A 17,970-nucleotide genomic window follows, 5' to 3' on the forward strand; every position below is an offset into this window, starting at 1 on the left:
ATTTTCACATTAAATTGGAGAAAGAAATCCATGTACTCCCAAATCTTCAACTCATTTTTCACATAATTGCACAATTATTTTGCATGAAGTAGCATAAGCCATAAGGAATCTGCGCACGATTTTCATTTTTGAAGTCTTGCTGCAAGTACAGCAATTACTACTTTTCTTTGCAATTGCAGGTACACAGAGCAATGATAACATACAGAACCTCAACTCTTGTACAGTAAAGAACAGCAACATTTCAGCAAGATTTATTCATTGCTGTAAATACTATACAGATATATATTTACAAATTACAGTCGCTGTACAGATGAGAGCTCATCCGTCCTACCCTACGATGCCCCTCTCGGCATAACTCACAGGTTCTGGCTTAACTTCCGTCTCTGTACATAAGCTAAAACCATATCATCAGACATCCATGCAGGATGTATCCACCTAGCTGAAACTCTTGCAGTAGCAGCAGTGTTCTGGTAGCTTAGTTTCTATCAGTAGTTCAGTACATAAGCTGAAAGTTACTTCTTCTTGGCACCACTGTGAGGGAAGGTGTGCGCTCTTTCCCACTGCGCAATGTCCTCGGCCTGGGATGGTGGCGGCGGTAGGATCTCACGCTCTACCATGTCCCAGCCACGCTCTACCATATCCCAGCCATCTGAGATGTTGTTTACTGCTCCACCATGCTTTGGTGGTTTACCGGTGTACAGGAAGCTCGCGTTGGAGTTCAGGAGGAGGTTGTCTAGAGAGCTCGGCTGGTTAACACAGAGATTTATATCAGTGTGATGCGATGAAAGTACATGTGATGCAAGCCAAGAAAAAGAAAAAGCCAAAGTTGGAATTTACCATGATAGCAGTGTGTGTGCTGTCCATCATACTGCTGTTAGATGAGATGGCCGAACTCGCCTTCCATATTGATCTGTTCAGCTGGTGTGCTTGCTTTTCTGATCTGCAAGTAGAATGTAGGATCACTCAACCCTTCTTTTCTTGTAAAGTCAAGTGGACCTTAAAATAGACTTTTAATAGATGCAAATATTGCTAGAAAGTCTTTGGGTGAACATTTTCGGCAGTTATGAGGAAGATAATAAATAATACAACTTGCAAGTTTGAGAAGATTATATGGAAGATCTATGTACACTGTTGAGAACCAGAATGTGCTTGCCAAAAGCAATATAGGTTGTACCTTGACGCTATATTTGATTCAAGAGCAGCTCGAAGGGCCTTTGAGGATGATAACATATGAAGCATCTTTGCAAATGCATCAAAAGTAGAAAGGTTGGATGGCACATCCAAGCCCAATGAGTTATAGTAGTACGCAGTTACGGCAGAAACACTTTTCTTCAGTAGCGCTATTCCTATTTGCAGGTCTTGATGCCTCTCCATGGAGTGAGAAGATGCGGCTGAGAAGTTAAAGCTATTGCTTCTCTTGGAGTCAAGAAATGATTTCTTGTCAGAGTCCACAGAGTCAACACCAAAGTTACCCGAACCACTTTCTGTCCATGAATTTTCCTCGCCAACAGAGCAATTATTTTGCCTAGGCACGAAAAGTGGGTAAACCTTGCTGGAAAAGAAGAAAACAGTCTCACGTCAGAAAAGATGTTAAGTGCCACCACAAAAAATATATGTCAAGTGTCCTGAGACAGAGATGTGGCATTTTCCTTGAGATGGTACCTCTGGGATTGTCGTGTGCTCCAGTAGGAACCCCGTTGCCATATACGGGAACATGAAGCCTAATACATCACACATAAAATATATTAGCCACACAACAAAACTGGATAACCAATAGAAAGCTCGTGCGGCTACCATGCTTGCATATCCTGCGAAGTGCTATGCTAGGCTCAGACAAGTTATATTCCAAAAAGATCTTGACAAAATAACTACTCCCTCCGTCCCGTAAAGGATGTCGCAGATTTGTCTAAATTTGGATTCTAGCATAAAAAAATACTCCCTTTTTGGGACAGAGGGAGTATTTTTTTAGGGTAGACAAAACAGCTATATTTACAGGACAATAATGATTTTTACTATTCAGACTACAGTTAGAATTCATATTATTTTACCATCAGGATTAGCAAACTAGATCTTCTGATATACACCTAGTAACTTCAAAATAAGGGCTACTGACATTAAATTAAGGGCACTATATTGGATCTTACCCCAAAGCCCGCTACATGGAGGGCTGGTGCGGATAGGATAGGAATTGCAATGCTGAGGACTTGGAGCATGTACCTGCAACAACAAATTAAGTTAAATAGAATTCAAAACCAAATCCAAATGGTAGTACTTGCAGATTCTCCTACCAAACAGCCCAATAGTACAATACAACAATAGGAATTAAAATGGTTGTTAGTCTTGTAGATAACAAGGAAGACTATTAGACACCATACATAACTATCTTGCCCTGATTTTACTTCCATAAGCTAATGAAATTCCATACTCTAGCATTTTTTTGTTGTTCAGAAGCTCTTGATTTTCTTTAGACACATGCAAACCTTTTATGAGTTTTTTATAAGATTAGGCAGAAAGCATTAGGGTGATGTTTACAAAGGACCATGAATCATAGAAGAAAAGCTAGTCATTTAATCATTCTGGCAAACTAGAGCATCGCATTACAGCTACATTAGTGAACTGGAGACAATCAATATCAGAACAAGTAGTTGGAGCAAAGAAGTATAACCCCAAAGAAGCTGATAGCTCTTCTGATGGTACTGAATGTGGATCGAGACCACGAGGTAGACGAATACCACATATAGCATCATATGGATCACTATGGCCATCCTTCTTTTCCCCTTCTATAATAGCCTACAGGTTAAATAACACAAATATAAATCAATCAATACCTACTCATGGTAACTCAGGTAGCATATATGATATCATAATAAATATTCCATTTTGAGGAGATGAAATTCAGTAAGTGAATACTATTAAACAATGACATCACTATCATATCGAACTAGCATGTGAAAGATGTAACAGCAACTAGCAACAGTTACATGATCCAAATATGATCAGAGTTGAATCTTGCACAATGAAGTTGTTGTCACAAAGGATTTGAGAACAAACATATACAGGAAGAATATACAAAACCCACTAAACTCGAAGATCAATACTTACTCGCCGCATCGGGAACAATCTGCAAAGCTGCTTTATAGCTTTGGACTGCCTTTTGAGACGTTCGGATGTAGTTGCCATCTGCCAACAGAGTAGAAACCTTTCAGTTACAAGGCCCAGGCAGGCACACATAAACCATGGATAACAAACAACTGTCTCGATACACAGATCAAACAAGCAAGAAACAGAGAGGCATGTTAAAGCACTCACAAGACCCATCTGCGCTGCTTTCATGGCGTTGGTGTGCATCGTCAATGAATCGGCCTGATTCGTTTTCAGCTGAAGATGGGGGGACAGGTATGCAGGATCATCAGAGTAATTTCTTAGCAGTGAAATTTACTTTTAATAATCAAACAAAGGGTAACAACAGCAAGAAAGATAATTTTACCGTGATGATACCCAAGCTCAACGAATCCATCTTCGTCTTGTTACCGCTCGATGCCTGCTGAACCTTCCTCTTCTCTGCAAGAACATTAATTAGCATGACCCGGTACTGGTAACTGGCTACTGGTAACAAGATAACATTTTCCATTATTAGAGTAAAAAAGAGGTCAACCTATCGCAGTTCGGCGCGTCAGTTCGCTGAGCCGGTCCCTCAGTTCCTTGATGTCGTGAGCTTTGCTCATCTTCCAGCTCCTTTGCTCCTCCGCTTTCCTCTGACAGAAATAGGCAAAACAGGCCCAAGTTATACTACTACTCTGGCTCTGGCTGTACAACATTTCATTCTACAAAATATACGGTATCTGTCTGTACAGCAGTTGTCCAACAAACACCAATTCTACCCAATTCTAAATTTCTAACATGATAAAATCGAGCTCTAGGTTCCGGTGTGTACTGCGCTTCTAATTTCTATATGAACCACGTTAATCACCTCAACATAGCATAACCAGGGAAACAGACTACAAATCTGACGCGCAAATACATGGAAAACAACGAGCCGGAAGTCTGAACCCCGAAACTAATTGGAGGAGTGGTGAGTCGGGATGAGTCGCGACCAACCTTGGCCTCGAGGCGCGCGGCGATGCGGGTCTGGAGGGAGTCGCGGAGGTTCCTCATCATGCGCAGCCTCGTGTGGTACTCGGAGAGCCTGCGAGGCAGACCCCAAAATCCGACGGTGAGGGTTACGTCCTCCGAAAGAGGCGAAGCGTTGATTGAATCAATCGGGAAGGCAGGGCGAAGGGCGAAGGGCGCGTACCTGGTGTTGACGCAGGCGGCGCAGCAGGAGTGGAGGTTGGATCCCTCGCAGAGCGCGCAGCAGCTGCTGCCGCTGCTGCCCCGCCGAGACGCCATCATCAATTCGACGGGAGGGGAGCGGCGGCGGCGGCGGGGATTCCGGGTCACCAGGTGCGCGGCGGTGCTGGGGCGAGGAGCGGCGCTGCCGCGGCGGTGGCGGGGGCGAGGCTGCGCAGGTCGTTTGCGTGCGCGAGGGAGGGGGGAGAGGAGAGAGATAGATTAACTGGCGTAGAGACAGAGACAACAAGAACGAGAACGAGAACGAGAACGAGCCTTTCCTCTTCCATCTCGTATTGGGCTGATAGAATATTTACCCATGAAAGAGTTCCTTTCTGGGCCCAACGTGACTGAGATTTTTCTTTTCCCTCGTAAAAACAGATTTGTTTCCCTTAAAAAAGAACAGATTTGTCTCCCCTCTATCTACAAAAAAAACAGATTTAATAAGACATCTCAAAAAAAAAAAACAGATTTACTTTTGGAACTTAGTCCACGTAGATTATCACAGGTGAGATTACAATCTCACACAACCATACTAGTGCTACACTAGTTGAATGCTCATGCGTTGCTACGGTCATTTTTTTTTTTACATGCAACATATATATTGCATGTGAATATGCACATGTATAAAAATAGAGCACATGACATTGTAAAAACATAATAATTTCACCTCGCTTAAATTTCGTTTCACTTATATAAAATTTTGAAGTCGTGTGAATATAAAATAAAGACCAAGAGCATATTTGGTGCACCCGAGCACCGGTACTCCTGGTTTTTGAAATATTCAAAAATAGTCTCTATGTGTTTCAAAAAATTATAATTTTTCTGTTTGATGAATACATACATACTCCCTCCGGTAGGATTTAATCGATGCGGAGGGAGAGCTATGCACGCAAATCATTCGCTTGCTGGCGCGTCGATTATTTACGTCCCGAGGTAGTATGTCTTAAATACTTGTGCAAAATTTCGGTAGAAATTGCATTGTATTTTGAGCTATAGAAAACAAATTTATGATTGTATATAGGGATATAAATTTCATATTTGTATTTCAAAATACAACATATCCCCCGCCCCCCAAAAAAAAAATCTACGCAACTTCGGAATATTTATGTGTAGCAAATTATTAGGAGGCACACTGTTACCCAAATCAAACACTTCATGAAATATAAAATAAACATATTAAAACTTCTCATAGGCTGAATTTACCATTAATCAAAGTCACGAGGAAGTAGTCGTAGTATCCTTGGAGCAGCCAGTCACTTACAATGAATCAAAGGACAATCTCGTGGGTGAACTAAAGAACACAAGGGGATAAATGGAGGTGTAGGGTGTACTTGTCTAATGGACTTTGCAAGAACAACCAGGATGAAGATACTTACTCATACTCTCGTCAGGATTTCTTCCCATCAAGTAGTCCACATACTGTGAACCGAGGCATAGCCCGGTGGTTGGGATGAGCTGATGCATCGCCGCCCGCCCAGGTTTGAGTCTCCGCACTCGCAATTTGGTGTCGTACACACAATCACTTCTAGTAAAATCACATCATTTTGGGTTTCTTCCCCTTAAAGCCAAACATTTTCATTTTAAATAGTCCACATATTCAATTGCTCAAAATATTGACAAAAGGTAATCAGGAGGTGATATTGTGCTGACATATCTAGCACCGTACAGACGGATCTGTGAGTTCCAGATTTAGAAACTATGCCACAATTATTTTAATGCGAATGTATTGTCAATTATCATCACAAAAATCACGTTTTATTTTGCTAATAGTACTACATAATATTCATATTCGTGTGTAGATTTAGACTGAGAATTGAAATAAAAATAACACATCCAGGCTTCTACAATTACATGATGTATGAAAACTTCGGATCAAGAATTAGATGGAGAAAGTCACGAGCGCAGGTATGGTGCGGGTCAATGGGTCATGTTGTTTGTTTAGAATTACTGGGTACGTGTGGGAGGTCCTGAGAAAAGAGGTGCTAGGCACGAACAATGTAAAAAATTCTGGGAACACCTTTACAGCTGAAGCTTCTTCTGAAATGAAAAAAAACTTCCAGTCACGAAGGGTTGAGTTGTGTTACGAAGATTCACATGTAACATCGGGAAGAGGTAAAAGTAGGATGCCTTAGGACATGGCTAACAAATAATGGTCTTAGTAGATAGTAGTGCAGCCATTGCAATTAACTCTTGTTGCTTAGGCATCAATTATAACAACAGAAAAGTCTGAAAGGAACCAAGTTTGAATGTAAAATTAAGCCAAGAAATCTTCCATTTCATCAGTATACATCGATAATGTTGTGTCTACGGACAATTTGTTATGGAATTTTGCTTACGGACATACGTGCCGTGAGGTCTTGGTCGTGGTCTGGTTTCTCGGAGCAACTGTTTCAACATGCACCAATTGAGTGAGCCAACGATTTGTCCATAACCTTTCCCGTAGAAATCCTTCCGTAAGTGTAGCATCGCTGAGTATACATATACATGAACATGATGCATGATATTGGTGGCTAAAAAACCCACTGCTGTCAACGAAGGAAGATGGAGACGATCACCAATCATGGGAACCGTGGATTTGATTTACCAAATCCTTCATGGGTAAGAATCGGATACATGAGTTGCCGGTGATAGAGGAGGTGGTTGCCGGTGTCACGCGCAACAGAGACCTTACTGCCGCATCCAGTTCCTCATCGCCGAACAGCGCGGACGAACTAAGGTCGACGGCTGCTTCTCGCACTGGAGAAGGCCTCCCCGTTTTAAGCGTGGGTAGACTTGGCCTCATCGCTGAGGCGTCCGTCGGCAGCAGCTCTTGCCGCCGCGGTAGTCGCTGAGGCGCCCGTCGAAAGCAAATCACGTTGCGGTTGTAGCTGAGACGCCCGTCGGCAACAACTTTCAATCTAATGTTTGGCGGCGCGATGATGGTAGCAACACCGAGCATGCAAACCAGACAGAATTGACACCTCCCTAATTAACGTTGCGGAGTAATTGCGATGCGAGTCTTAATTCTATGCTAAATCAGAAGCAGGAGTAGTTACTCCACCCTATGGCCCAGTGCTAAAAATAGAAGGATTAGTTAGGAAAGTATATTAATTTTCCCCTTTGATAGCCATATCTAATCCTTGATTTTGTTTGTGCGGTGGGCCTTTAGATCTTGCTTTTTTTTATTGTGAAATATGTACCTTACGTTGTGGACTTGTTAACTGTTTGATGTTAATTGTGGCGATCTCTCAATTAATACACTTTGTTTACTTCCTTATGTGACACGGCGGTTTCAATAATCTAGGCGTTGATTTTGGAAAGTGATCTACGCTTAGTAGATTTTAAGGAGGGTAAGTGACATGAATGGCTAGATATCAAGCGGGAGTTGTTTAAAATGATTAGAGTTGTTTAAAATGATTAGACGGTCAAGATGTCTCCAATCTTTGACATCAAATATTTTTGATGACGTACGGATTCGAATATAATAGTAAAGATACAGGTGGCAAAGAAAAGAGTAGAGGTATAACAAAAAAGACGATTGGAGCTAATCATTCATCGAGTCATACTAATGGTAAAGCAACATTCACCCAGTTCAGAAGAACAGGTTACACAACACTTCAACATCAGAACCATATAACTGAAAGTTGGGGAAATGTTTTCGCTTGCCAGCTTGACAAGGAGGATCCGTAACATTTCTACCACTTGCTACAAGTTAAGCAAACAAAAACAACCATGGATCTCAGACCGAGTGGCATACAAAAACTGATCGACATTGGCACCAAGATATTCTTAACAGTTCGATTGAGAAGCGAAACTACAGCTAGCTCAATTTACACCTGGGCTACAAGGTTCTGACAACAACGAACTTCTTCACAAAATACCACCTACAACTACAATCAGCAACTACCACCTGACACTTCATGGACTGCAGGAGCAGCAACAGTCAAGGTTGTTGGGGGAGAATCTGCTGATCATACCCGGTTTTACCTGAACAAGAGATAACAAGGTAAATATGATTTTTAGTTTTTGGATAATACAACAATAGGAACTAAAATGGTTTTTGGTCTTTTAGATAACAAGGAAGACTATTAGACACCAATACACCATACATAACTATCTTTCCCTGATTTTTTACTTCCATAAGCTAATGAAATTCCATGGCATTCTTTCTTGTTCAGAAGCTCTTGATTTTCTTTAGACACATGCAAACCTTTTATGAGTTTTTTATAAGATTAGGCAGAAAGTATTAGGGTGATGTTTACAAAGGACCATGAATAATGGAAGAAAAGCTAGTCATTTAATCATTCTGGTAAATAGAGCATCCCATTACAGCTACATTAGTGAACTGGAGACAATGAATATCAGAACAAGTAGTTGGAGCAAAGAAGTATAACCCCAAAGAAGCTGATAGCTCTTCTGATGGTACGGAATGTGGATCATTGTGGCCATCCTTCGTTTCCCCATCTATAATAGCCTACACGTTAAAGAATACACATATAAATCAATACCTGCTCATGGTAACTCAGGTAGCATAAATGGTATCACAATAAATATTCCTTTTTGAGGTGATGAAATTCAGTAAGTGAATACTATTAAACAATGACATCACTATCATATCGAACTAGCATGCGAAAGATGTAACAGCGACTAGCAACAGTTACATGATCTAAATATGATCAGAGTTGAATCTTGCACAATGAAGTTGTCACAAAGGATTTGAGTATAAACATATACATGAAGAACCTTCTCTATCAAAACGATCAAGCAGAAATAACTCACAATTGCTTGTTGAGTTTCACTTTCTGGATATTAAATAAACAGTGCCAGTTAATTTTCTCGATACGAGAGAAACCATTCCGCGTGTCGTTCAGCTTGCCCAGAACTAATTTTACAAACTCCACAGGCGAGCACTGAGATACAATTTTCTTCTCGCTCTGCAGAAGTCAAAACGATTATTCAACAAACTGAATTTATAAACAAAAAATGGTACACCGAATTAACAATGAATGTAACCAAATACCTGAATTTTCTTGGGCTTAGCTCCGTCAGGTGAAACCACGATAGCTTGGCTGGCTTGGTCCTGCGGCTGTTTCCTCGGACGGCCATGCTTCGGGTGCTCCAGCTGTTGGAGCAAAGGGTCTGTTCTAGACAATCTTAATCTGAATTATATTTATGCATATTAGCTTGGTCTGGCTTCTCTTTCCTTGGATGGCCACGACGCTTCCGCGTCGGCACAAACTGTTGCCTTGATAAAAAAAAGTTGCAAGGGACTGGGAAGCCCATGCATCCATACATGGGAAACCTTCTAACTCAGATTCTAACCAGGAAACAAGGTGAAGTCAATGGAAGAAAATGTGGTCTATACCGCTCCCAAGCAAAATTCTTCATTTCCTATGGAGGCTAACCACAAACAGCCTTCCATTACGTATGAATCAGAAGACGAGAGGCATGGATGTGGATACTGGATGCCCACTATGCCTCAGACTAGATGAAGATGAAGGCCATGTGTTCTTTAAATGTAAAAAGGGTGAAGCAAGTATGGAGACAGCTCCAACTGGAAGAGATAAGCGAAAAATTATGTGAAGTTTCAAATACTATGCTCCTGCTGGAAACAATCCTCAACTTAGAGGAAGAAGATAAGCTGATGACATGCTGCACGCTTTGGATTTGGTGAGCACAGAGGAACAAAGCTAACTCAGGTACAAATAGTAGAGATCCTCAACAAAAAGTTTCATCTATTACATCTCATGTTTAAGGAGTAGAAGGCCCTGGGTAAAAACGAGCAACTTCAAAAAAAACTTGCACCTCCTAAATGGACTCCCCCTATGCACAGCTACATCAAAATCAATACAGATGGTGCACTCCGGGAGTCATCAACATCAGGAAGCTGGGGTTTCATACTGAGGAATGATTAGGGAACCCCGGTGGCGGCAGCCTGTGGTCATATTCATAGGATTGGATCGACACTTCAAGCTGAAGTCATGGCTGCTATGCAGGCCATGAAAATCTCATCGCAAATGGGGTGCAGCCAGGTGCAATTAGAGATGGATACTTCTATCTTGAAGAATGCAATTACATCAACGGAATATGATCTAGCATCTCTAGGAGGCCACTTCAAAGAAATAAAGGCTATAATGTGTAATTCTTTCGAGGACATAAATGTTTCAGTTTCTAAAAGATCATGTAATATAGTAGCACATAATTTAGCTGCGTGAGGCGCTCTGTTAGGGGACAGCAATCAGGAAATCCAAATTGCTGATCCTCCGCAGTTTGTAATTGACCTATGTAAGAACAACATGTCCACCACTATATCTTAATGGAATGCACTAGTGTTTCTCTCTAAAAAAAGTTGATTTGTTTTCTTTTCTTCTTTCGAAGACTGGCCGTGACACTTTTTTCGTTGGTCAGTTCCAGAATGTTTTTGATGAATGAATGAATGATAGTTGCTCAAGCTCCCCATTACTAGTTTAACACGACCTATAAGTTTAAGAATCAACTTGGAGAAAGTTACCAGCTTGGTCCCGCTGCTTCGGCGGCAGCTCCAACTGTTGCTCTGGCGTCGGCTTCGAATCCTCCACGCCAGTTTGGAAGCCGTCCACCGCTGGCTCGGAGCACGAATCCGTCACCAACTCCAGCTCTGTCACAATTAGAACGCTGGAGCCACTTAATTTCCTCCTCTTTCAAAATAACAAAAGTTAGAGATATAGATCTTCTAACCATACCAGATAGAGTTTTCGCGCTCGGCTCCTCCAAGCTAGTATGGGCGCCCACCGCCGGCGGCTGGGCTTCCTTTGGTGGAGATTTCTCATCGACGCCCTTCCTCTTTCCCTTTTTTGTCGCGGGCTGCTTCTTGGGGGCACGGCCGCGCCGCGGCTTGTCGTCAACCTCTACCACGGGCGGCTGGTCATTCTCCGAAGTCTCCGAAGCCTGCTCCAAAGGGGAAGAGGAAGAGAGGTCAGGTAGCGGCATCCATCGGCGATGGTAAACCCGAGCCTAAACCACGCTTCAACACAACTGTTAGGTGTTCCCTGAAGGAGATAGCTGCATGTATAGCTTTGTTGAAGGATCGCCACCTCAAAGTTCTTGACAAAGCTGATCTTGGCCATCAGAAAGATTTCAAGATCAAGTCCAACATTAGCCGCTCTCTTGGTTGCTTTCTGATGTACCACATTGATCCAACCAGCATGATCCTTGACCTGGGTGGTAATAAAAAATTGGAGATCACTGCTGAAGTCATTTACAAGTTATTTGCCCTCCCTCGTGGTAATGATTCTCCTCCGAGGCCTTCGGAAGATTATGTTATCCCCTTGAGGGACTTAAAAGATGAGCTTGATATTGTCAGGGACAAAGATCTTGAATAACGAAAGATGATCTAGCATTGAAGGTCTTTGGTTTGGTCTTGTACAACAAGTTCATCTGCCCAGGGTATCATCCTTGCATTAAGGAGGTCACTATGGTTGTAGATTTCGATCTTGTTAAGTTGAAAGACATGTAGCTGTGCCAGCCTGTTGCTGATGAGCTGGGAGTTGCTATCCAATTATGGCAGGCTGCTGGTGACAAGCCTGGTGCTCTTCCTGGTTGCGTCATCACCCCTATTTTGGCGTATTTAGACTGCCTTGACCACCACACTGTTAATCGCAAAAATAAGAAGATTCCTCATGCAATTCATTTGGAACACAAAATCTATTAAATCTAGCCAAGTTAGACTGCTTCAAAAAGGTGGCCGGGACCCAGATCCTAGATCTATGGCAAGTTACCGGCGAGGAGTTTTTTCTTTTATTTCTGAGTTGTACTGCTTTCTATTATTAAAGTCGTACTTCTTGTAAATATATGACTAGAATTGCTAGACCTTACGTTGTCTGCTTGGTTTTGATTGTGTTACTTTTCTGAGTACTCTTTTTGTCTGTACTACTTGTAATATATATACTGTATTAACTATTTTTCTCTACATGTACTTCTTAGGCAAAGCATGTTCTCTCTTTTTTGTTCTCATGTATTTTTTGATTAAATTGAATAATCACTTTCAATTATTTTTCTCAGTGGAAGGGGCCGAATGACATTCTCTATTTTGATGAAGAAACTTCTAGATCTTTCGCCACCAAACCGAATGTGCTGCCATTGAAGAGAAGTTCTGCCCCTTCCATAGATGATGTCCCTCCGCCTAAACGTGTGTTTTCTGGAAGTAGCAGTGCAGCAGCAGGTGTTGGTTCAGAAGCAATAGCTATCACTGTTTTTGATTGAACTTATGCAGAGCTTCAGTCACTCCTTTCAAGGGCGGTTCAGCTATCTAATCAGTTGCCTACTACAACCTTTCGTTTGAGCTGCACTGCTGGAGTTTTGCCACCTGAGCATGCCTTCAATGCAAATGCTTACAAGATTGTTCAAGATGAGACATTTCTTCAAAAGGTTGGCAACGCCCATCTTGCATAGTCTTGTACAAAACAAAACCATCTTGGATATTCTTTAGGTTTGTATTGTACAATCTTGTAAGCATCTGCATTGAAGGCATGCTCAGGTGGCAAAACTCCAGCAGTGCAGCTCAAACGGAAGGTTGTAGTAGGCAACTGATTAGATAGCTAAACCGCCCTTGAAAGAAGTGACTGAAGCTCTGCATAAGTTGAATCAGAAATACTGCCTGAACCAACACCTGCTGCTGCACTGCTACTTCCAGAAAACACACGTTTAGGCGGAGGGACATCAGCTATAGAAGGGGCAGAAATTCTCTTCAATGTTAGCACATTCGACCTGGTGGCGAAAGGTCTAGGAGTTTCTTCATCAAAATAGACAATGTCATTCGGCCCCTTCCACTGAGAAAAATAATTTGAAATGATTATTCAATTTAATAAAAAAATGCATGAGAACAAAGAAAGAGAGAACATGGTTTCCCTAAGAAGCACAGGTAGAGAAAAAAAGTCAATACAGAACATATATTACAAGTAGTACAGACAAAAGGAGTACTCAGAAAAGTAACACAATCAAAAGCAGTACAGACAACGTCAGGTCTACCAATTCATGTAATATATTAATATATTTACAAGAAGTACGACTTTAATAATAGAAAGCAATACAACTCAGAAATAAAAAAAACAACTCTTCACTGGTAACTTGCCATAGAGTCCCGATCACCTTTCTTGAAGCAGTCTAACTTGGCTAGATTTAATAGATTTTTGTGTTCCAAATGAATTGCACGAGGAATCTTCTTATTTTTGCGCTCAACAATGTGGTGGTCGTCAAAATAGGGGCAATGACGCAACCATGAAGAGCACCAGGCTTGTCACCAGCAGCCTGCCATAATTGGATAGCAACTCTCAGCTCATCAACAACAAGCTGGCACAGCTACATGTCCTTCAACTTAACAAGATCGAAATCTACAATCATAGTGGCCTCCTTAATGCGAGGATGATACCCTGGGCAGATGAACTTGTTGTACAAGACCAAACCAACGACCTTCAATGCTAGATCAGTCTTCGTTATTCAAGATCTTTGTCCCTCACAATAGCAAGCTCATCTTTTTAGTCCCTCAAGGGGATAACATACTCTTCTGAAGGCCTCGGAGGAGAATCATTGCCACGAGGGAGGGCAAATAACTTGTACTACCTCCGTTTCAAGGAATAAGGCGCACGCGTATTCCAAGACGAACTTTGACCATAAAAAATTGAGCAACAAAATCTTGATTATATATATGTAATTAGTACGGTTGGATTCGTATTGAAAAAAACTTTTTAATGGTACTAATTTCATACAAATAATTTTGATCTATTTGAAGTAATTCTTGGTCAAACAAAAAGCTCGTAAAACGAGGACGCCTAATTCCTTGAAACTGAGGTAGTAAATGACTTCAGCAGTGATCTCCAATTTTTTTATTACCACCCAGGTCAAAGATCATGCTGGTCGGATCAATGTGGTACATCAAAAAGCAACCAAGAGAGCGGCTGATGTTGGACTTGATCTTGAAATCTTTCAGATGGCCAAGATCAGCTTTGTCAAGAACTTTGTGTTGGCGATCTTTCAACAAAGCTATACATGCAGCTATCTCCTTCAGGGAACACCTAACAGTCGTGTTGAAGGTGGTTTAGGCTCAGGTTTACCATCGCCGCTGGAAGACGCTGTCTGACCTCTCTTCCTCTTCCCCTTTGGAGCAGGCTTCGGAGAAGACTTCGGAAAATGACCAGCCGCCCGTGGCAGAGGTTGTGGACAAGCCGCGGCGCGGCCATCCTCCCAAGAAGCAACCCGCGGCAAAAAAGGGGAAGAGGCAGGGCGTCGATGAGAAATCTCCGCCAAAGGAAGCCCAGCCGCTGGCGGTGGGCGCCCATACTAGCTTGGAGGAGCCGAGCGCGAAAACTCTATCTGTTATGGTTAGAAGATCTATATCTCTAACTTCTGTTATTTTGAAAGAGGAGGAAATTAAGTGGCTCCAGCGTTCTAATTGTGACAGAGCCATAGCTGGAGTTGGTGACGGATTCGTGCTCCGAGCCGGCGGCGGACGGCTTCCAAACTGGCGTGGAGGATCCGAAGCTGACGCCAGAGCAACAGCTGGAGCTGCCGCCGAAGCAGCCGGACCAAGCTGGTAACTTTCTCCAAGTTGATTCTTAAACTTATAGGTCGTGTTAAACTAGTAATGGGGAGCTTGATCAGCTATCATTCATTCATTCATGAAAAACATTCTAGAACTGACCAACGAAAGAACTGTCACGGCCAGTCTTGAAAGAAGAAAAGAACAAATCAACTTTTTTTTAGCAAGGAACACTAGTGTATACCATTAAGACATAGTGCTGGACATGTTGTCCTTACATAGGTCAATTACAAACTGCGGAGAATCAGCAATCCAGATTTCTTGATTGCTCCCCTAACAGAGCGCCTCACGCAGCTAAATTATGTGCTACTATATTACATGATCTTTTACAAACTGAAACATTTATGTCCTCAAAAACATTACACATTAAAGCCTTAATTTCTTTAAAGTGGCCTCCCAGGGGTGCTAGATCATACTCTGTTGATGTAATTGCATTCTTCAAGATAGAAGTACCCATCTCTAATTGCACCTAGTTGCACCCATTTGCGATGAGATTTTCATGGCCTGCATAACAGCTATGGCTTCAGCTTGAAGTGCCGATCCAATCCTATGAAACCCCAGCCTCCTGATGTCGATGACTCCCAGAATGCACTATTTGTATTGATCTTGATGTAGCTGTGCATAGGGGGAGTCCATTTAGGAGGTGCAAGTTTTTTTAAGTTGCTATTTTTTGCCCAGAGCCTTGTGCTCCATAGCATGAAATATAATAGATGAAACTATTTGTTGAGGACCTCTACTATTTGTATCTCAGTTAGCTTTGTTCCTCTCTGCCCACCAAATCCAAAGCGTGCAGCATGTCATCAGCTTATCTTCTTCCTCTAAGTTGAGGATTGTTTCCAGCAGGAGCATAGTGTTCGAAACTTCACATAAATTTTCCCTTATCTCTTCCAGTTGTAGTTGTCTCCATACTTGCTTGACCCTTTTTACATTTAAAGAATACATGACCTCCATCTTCATCTAGTCTGAGGCATAGTGGGCATCTATCCACATCCATGCCTCTCCTCTTCTGATTCATATGTAATGGAAGGCTGTTTGTGGATAGTCTCCATAGGAAATTAAGAACTTTGCTTGGGAGCAGTATAGACCACATTTTCTTCCATTGACTGCACCTTGTTTCCTGGTTAGAATCCGAGTTAGAAGGTTTCCCATGTATGGATGCATTGGCTTCCCAATCCCTTGCAACTCAGTATGCAGATTTGATAGAGAAAATCCCTATTTTATCAGGGCTGGTGCCGAAGCGGAAGCGTCGTGGCCGTCCAAGGAAAGAGAAGCCGGAGCAAGCTGGTATGCATAAAAATAATTCAGATTAAGATTGTCTAGAACAGATTTTTTACTCTCTTTTTTTGTGCCACAATGCAATGGCCTTTGCTTTGTTGACAGAGCAATAGCTGTAGCCGCCGAAGCGTGGCCGTCTGAGGAAAAACAGTAGGACCAAGCCAGCCAAGCTATCGTGGTTTCACATGACGGAGCTAAGCCCAAGAAAATTCAAGTATTTGATTACATTCATCGTTAATTCGGTGTAACATTTTTTCCAAACGAAGCACACTAATAATTAGCTCAGCATAGCATGACCAGGTAATAGACTGCAAACCTGACGCAGAAGCACATGCAAACATTGACCACCAACCAGCAACCAACCGGGTAGCCGGAAGGAACCCAAAACTAGTCACACATGTAGTAAATGAAATTGGAGGAGGGGATGCATAATGAGAGCGACCAAAAAAACGTTGGCCTCGAGGCGCGCGGCGATGCGGGTTTGGAGGGAGTCGCGGAGGTTCCTCATCATGCGCAGCCTCGTGTGGTACTCGGAGAGCCTGCGCCGCGTGGGGGGCCGGGTGAGGGTTACGTCCTCCGAAAGAGGCGAAACGTCGATTGAATCGGGGATTGATGGAAGGCAGGGCGAAGGGCGCGTACCTCGAGTTGACGCACGCGGCGCAGCAGGAGTGGAGGTTGGATCCCTCGCAGAGCGCGCAGCAGCTGCTGCTGCTGCCCCGCCGAGACGCCATCATCAATTCGACGGGAAGGGAGCTGCGGCGGCGGGGATTCCGGGTCACCAGGCGCGCGGCGGTGCTGGGGCGAGGAGCGGCGCTGCCGGGGGCGGGGATGCGCAGGTCGTTTGCGTGCGCGAGGAAGGAGATGCACGCAGGGGGGAGAGGAGAGAGATAGATTAACTGGCGTAGAGACAGGGACAAGGAGTCGAGAGGAGAACGAGAACGAGAACGAGCCTTTCCTCTTCCGTCTCGAATTGGGCTGATAGAATATTTGGGCCGTGACCCACCAATGAGCTCCTTTCTGGGCCCAACGTGACTGGGGTGCTTCTTGATAAACAAATTTACTCGGCCAGACTTCAAAAAAAAAAAACTCGGGCAGACCTAACCCAGTTTCGGATGAATTATGAAAGTGTAAACTACCAGCTAAGATAAAGATTTTTGCGTGGAAAACTTTGCATGGCATTCTTCCGTGTCTTGGACCTTTGGCGAATAGACATATTATCAATAATAGCTCATGCCCCCTTTGTTCAAATGCATGTGAAGATATCAAACACACTTTATTTTTGTGTGAAGGTGCAATGGAAATCTGGAACAAGATGGGTCTATGGGAAAGTGTAGTAGAAGCATGTGCTTTGGATACATCAGGAAGTTTTGCTCTTGATTATCTGATTCTGGGAAGGTTTATGCAGCAAGAACATATGAGCTTTGAAAATTTCAGAGAGATAATTATTACTATTGCGTGGTACATCTGGTGGTTTAGAAGACAAAAAGTCCACGGCGAACCGGTTCAAAGTATCTCTCAGAGTGCAATGTCGATCCAAGTTCTCACAGCGAATTTTCTTCGCGCACTTAATTCGAAACATGTGGAAAAGAAGAGCAGATGGATCAAGGTAAGAGAAGGATTTGTTACTGTTAATGTTGATGCAGCTTTCGATTTTGAACGGCGAGCGGGAGCTACAGGGGCTGGCTGTAATTCATGATAACAATGGTCATTTTCTGGTCGCAAACAACAATGTTGTAGATTATGCTTATGATGCAACAACTACAGAAGCTTTGGCGATTCAACGTGGCTTATATCTGGCAAACCAAGTTGGG

The 17,970-nt window shown here is 42.7% G+C and overlaps 1 protein-coding gene and 1 long non-coding RNA gene across 4 annotated transcripts; both read right to left on the reverse strand.

Annotated features, from left to right (window-relative positions):
- Nucleotides 1-228: 228 nt before the first annotated feature.
- Nucleotides 229-16,907, reverse strand: LOC124670347. Of its 2 annotated transcripts, none has more exons than XM_047206859.1 (12): nt 16,799-16,907; nt 16,611-16,698; nt 3,656-3,755; nt 3,488-3,561; nt 3,310-3,378; nt 3,103-3,180; nt 2,666-2,790; nt 2,145-2,217; nt 1,663-1,721; nt 1,175-1,552; nt 838-940; nt 229-746 (listed from the first exon to the last, which is right to left on the reverse strand). In XM_047206859.1, exons 1-12 carry the CDS (start codon nt 16,891-16,893, stop codon nt 513-515), a joined length of 1,476 nt encoding a protein of 491 aa, XP_047062815.1. In that variant the 5' UTR covers nt 16,894-16,907; the 3' UTR covers nt 229-512. The 2 variants fall into 2 exon arrangements, with proteins under 2 accessions (XP_047062815.1, XP_047062814.1); XM_047206858.1 differs by lacking the exons at nt 16,611-16,698; nt 16,799-16,907 and adding exons at nt 4,099-4,186; nt 4,295-4,417.
- LOC124670349 lies at nt 7,950-9,971 on the reverse strand. 2 transcript variants are annotated; one of them, XR_006992485.1, is made up of 4 exons: nt 9,332-9,968; nt 9,055-9,245; nt 8,706-8,785; nt 7,950-8,298 (listed from the first exon to the last, which is right to left on the reverse strand). It is a non-coding gene; the product is annotated as an uncharacterized LOC124670349 (long non-coding RNA). The 2 variants fall into 2 exon arrangements; XR_006992484.1 differs by having other exon boundaries at nt 8,706-9,245; nt 9,332-9,971.
- Nucleotides 16,908-17,970: the final 1,063 nt, after the last annotated feature.

The sequence above is a fragment of the Lolium rigidum genome, chromosome 7, assembly GCF_022539505.1.
Source record: "Lolium rigidum isolate FL_2022 chromosome 7, APGP_CSIRO_Lrig_0.1, whole genome shotgun sequence".
Classification (NCBI taxonomy): Eukaryota; Viridiplantae; Streptophyta; class Magnoliopsida; order Poales; family Poaceae; genus Lolium; species Lolium rigidum.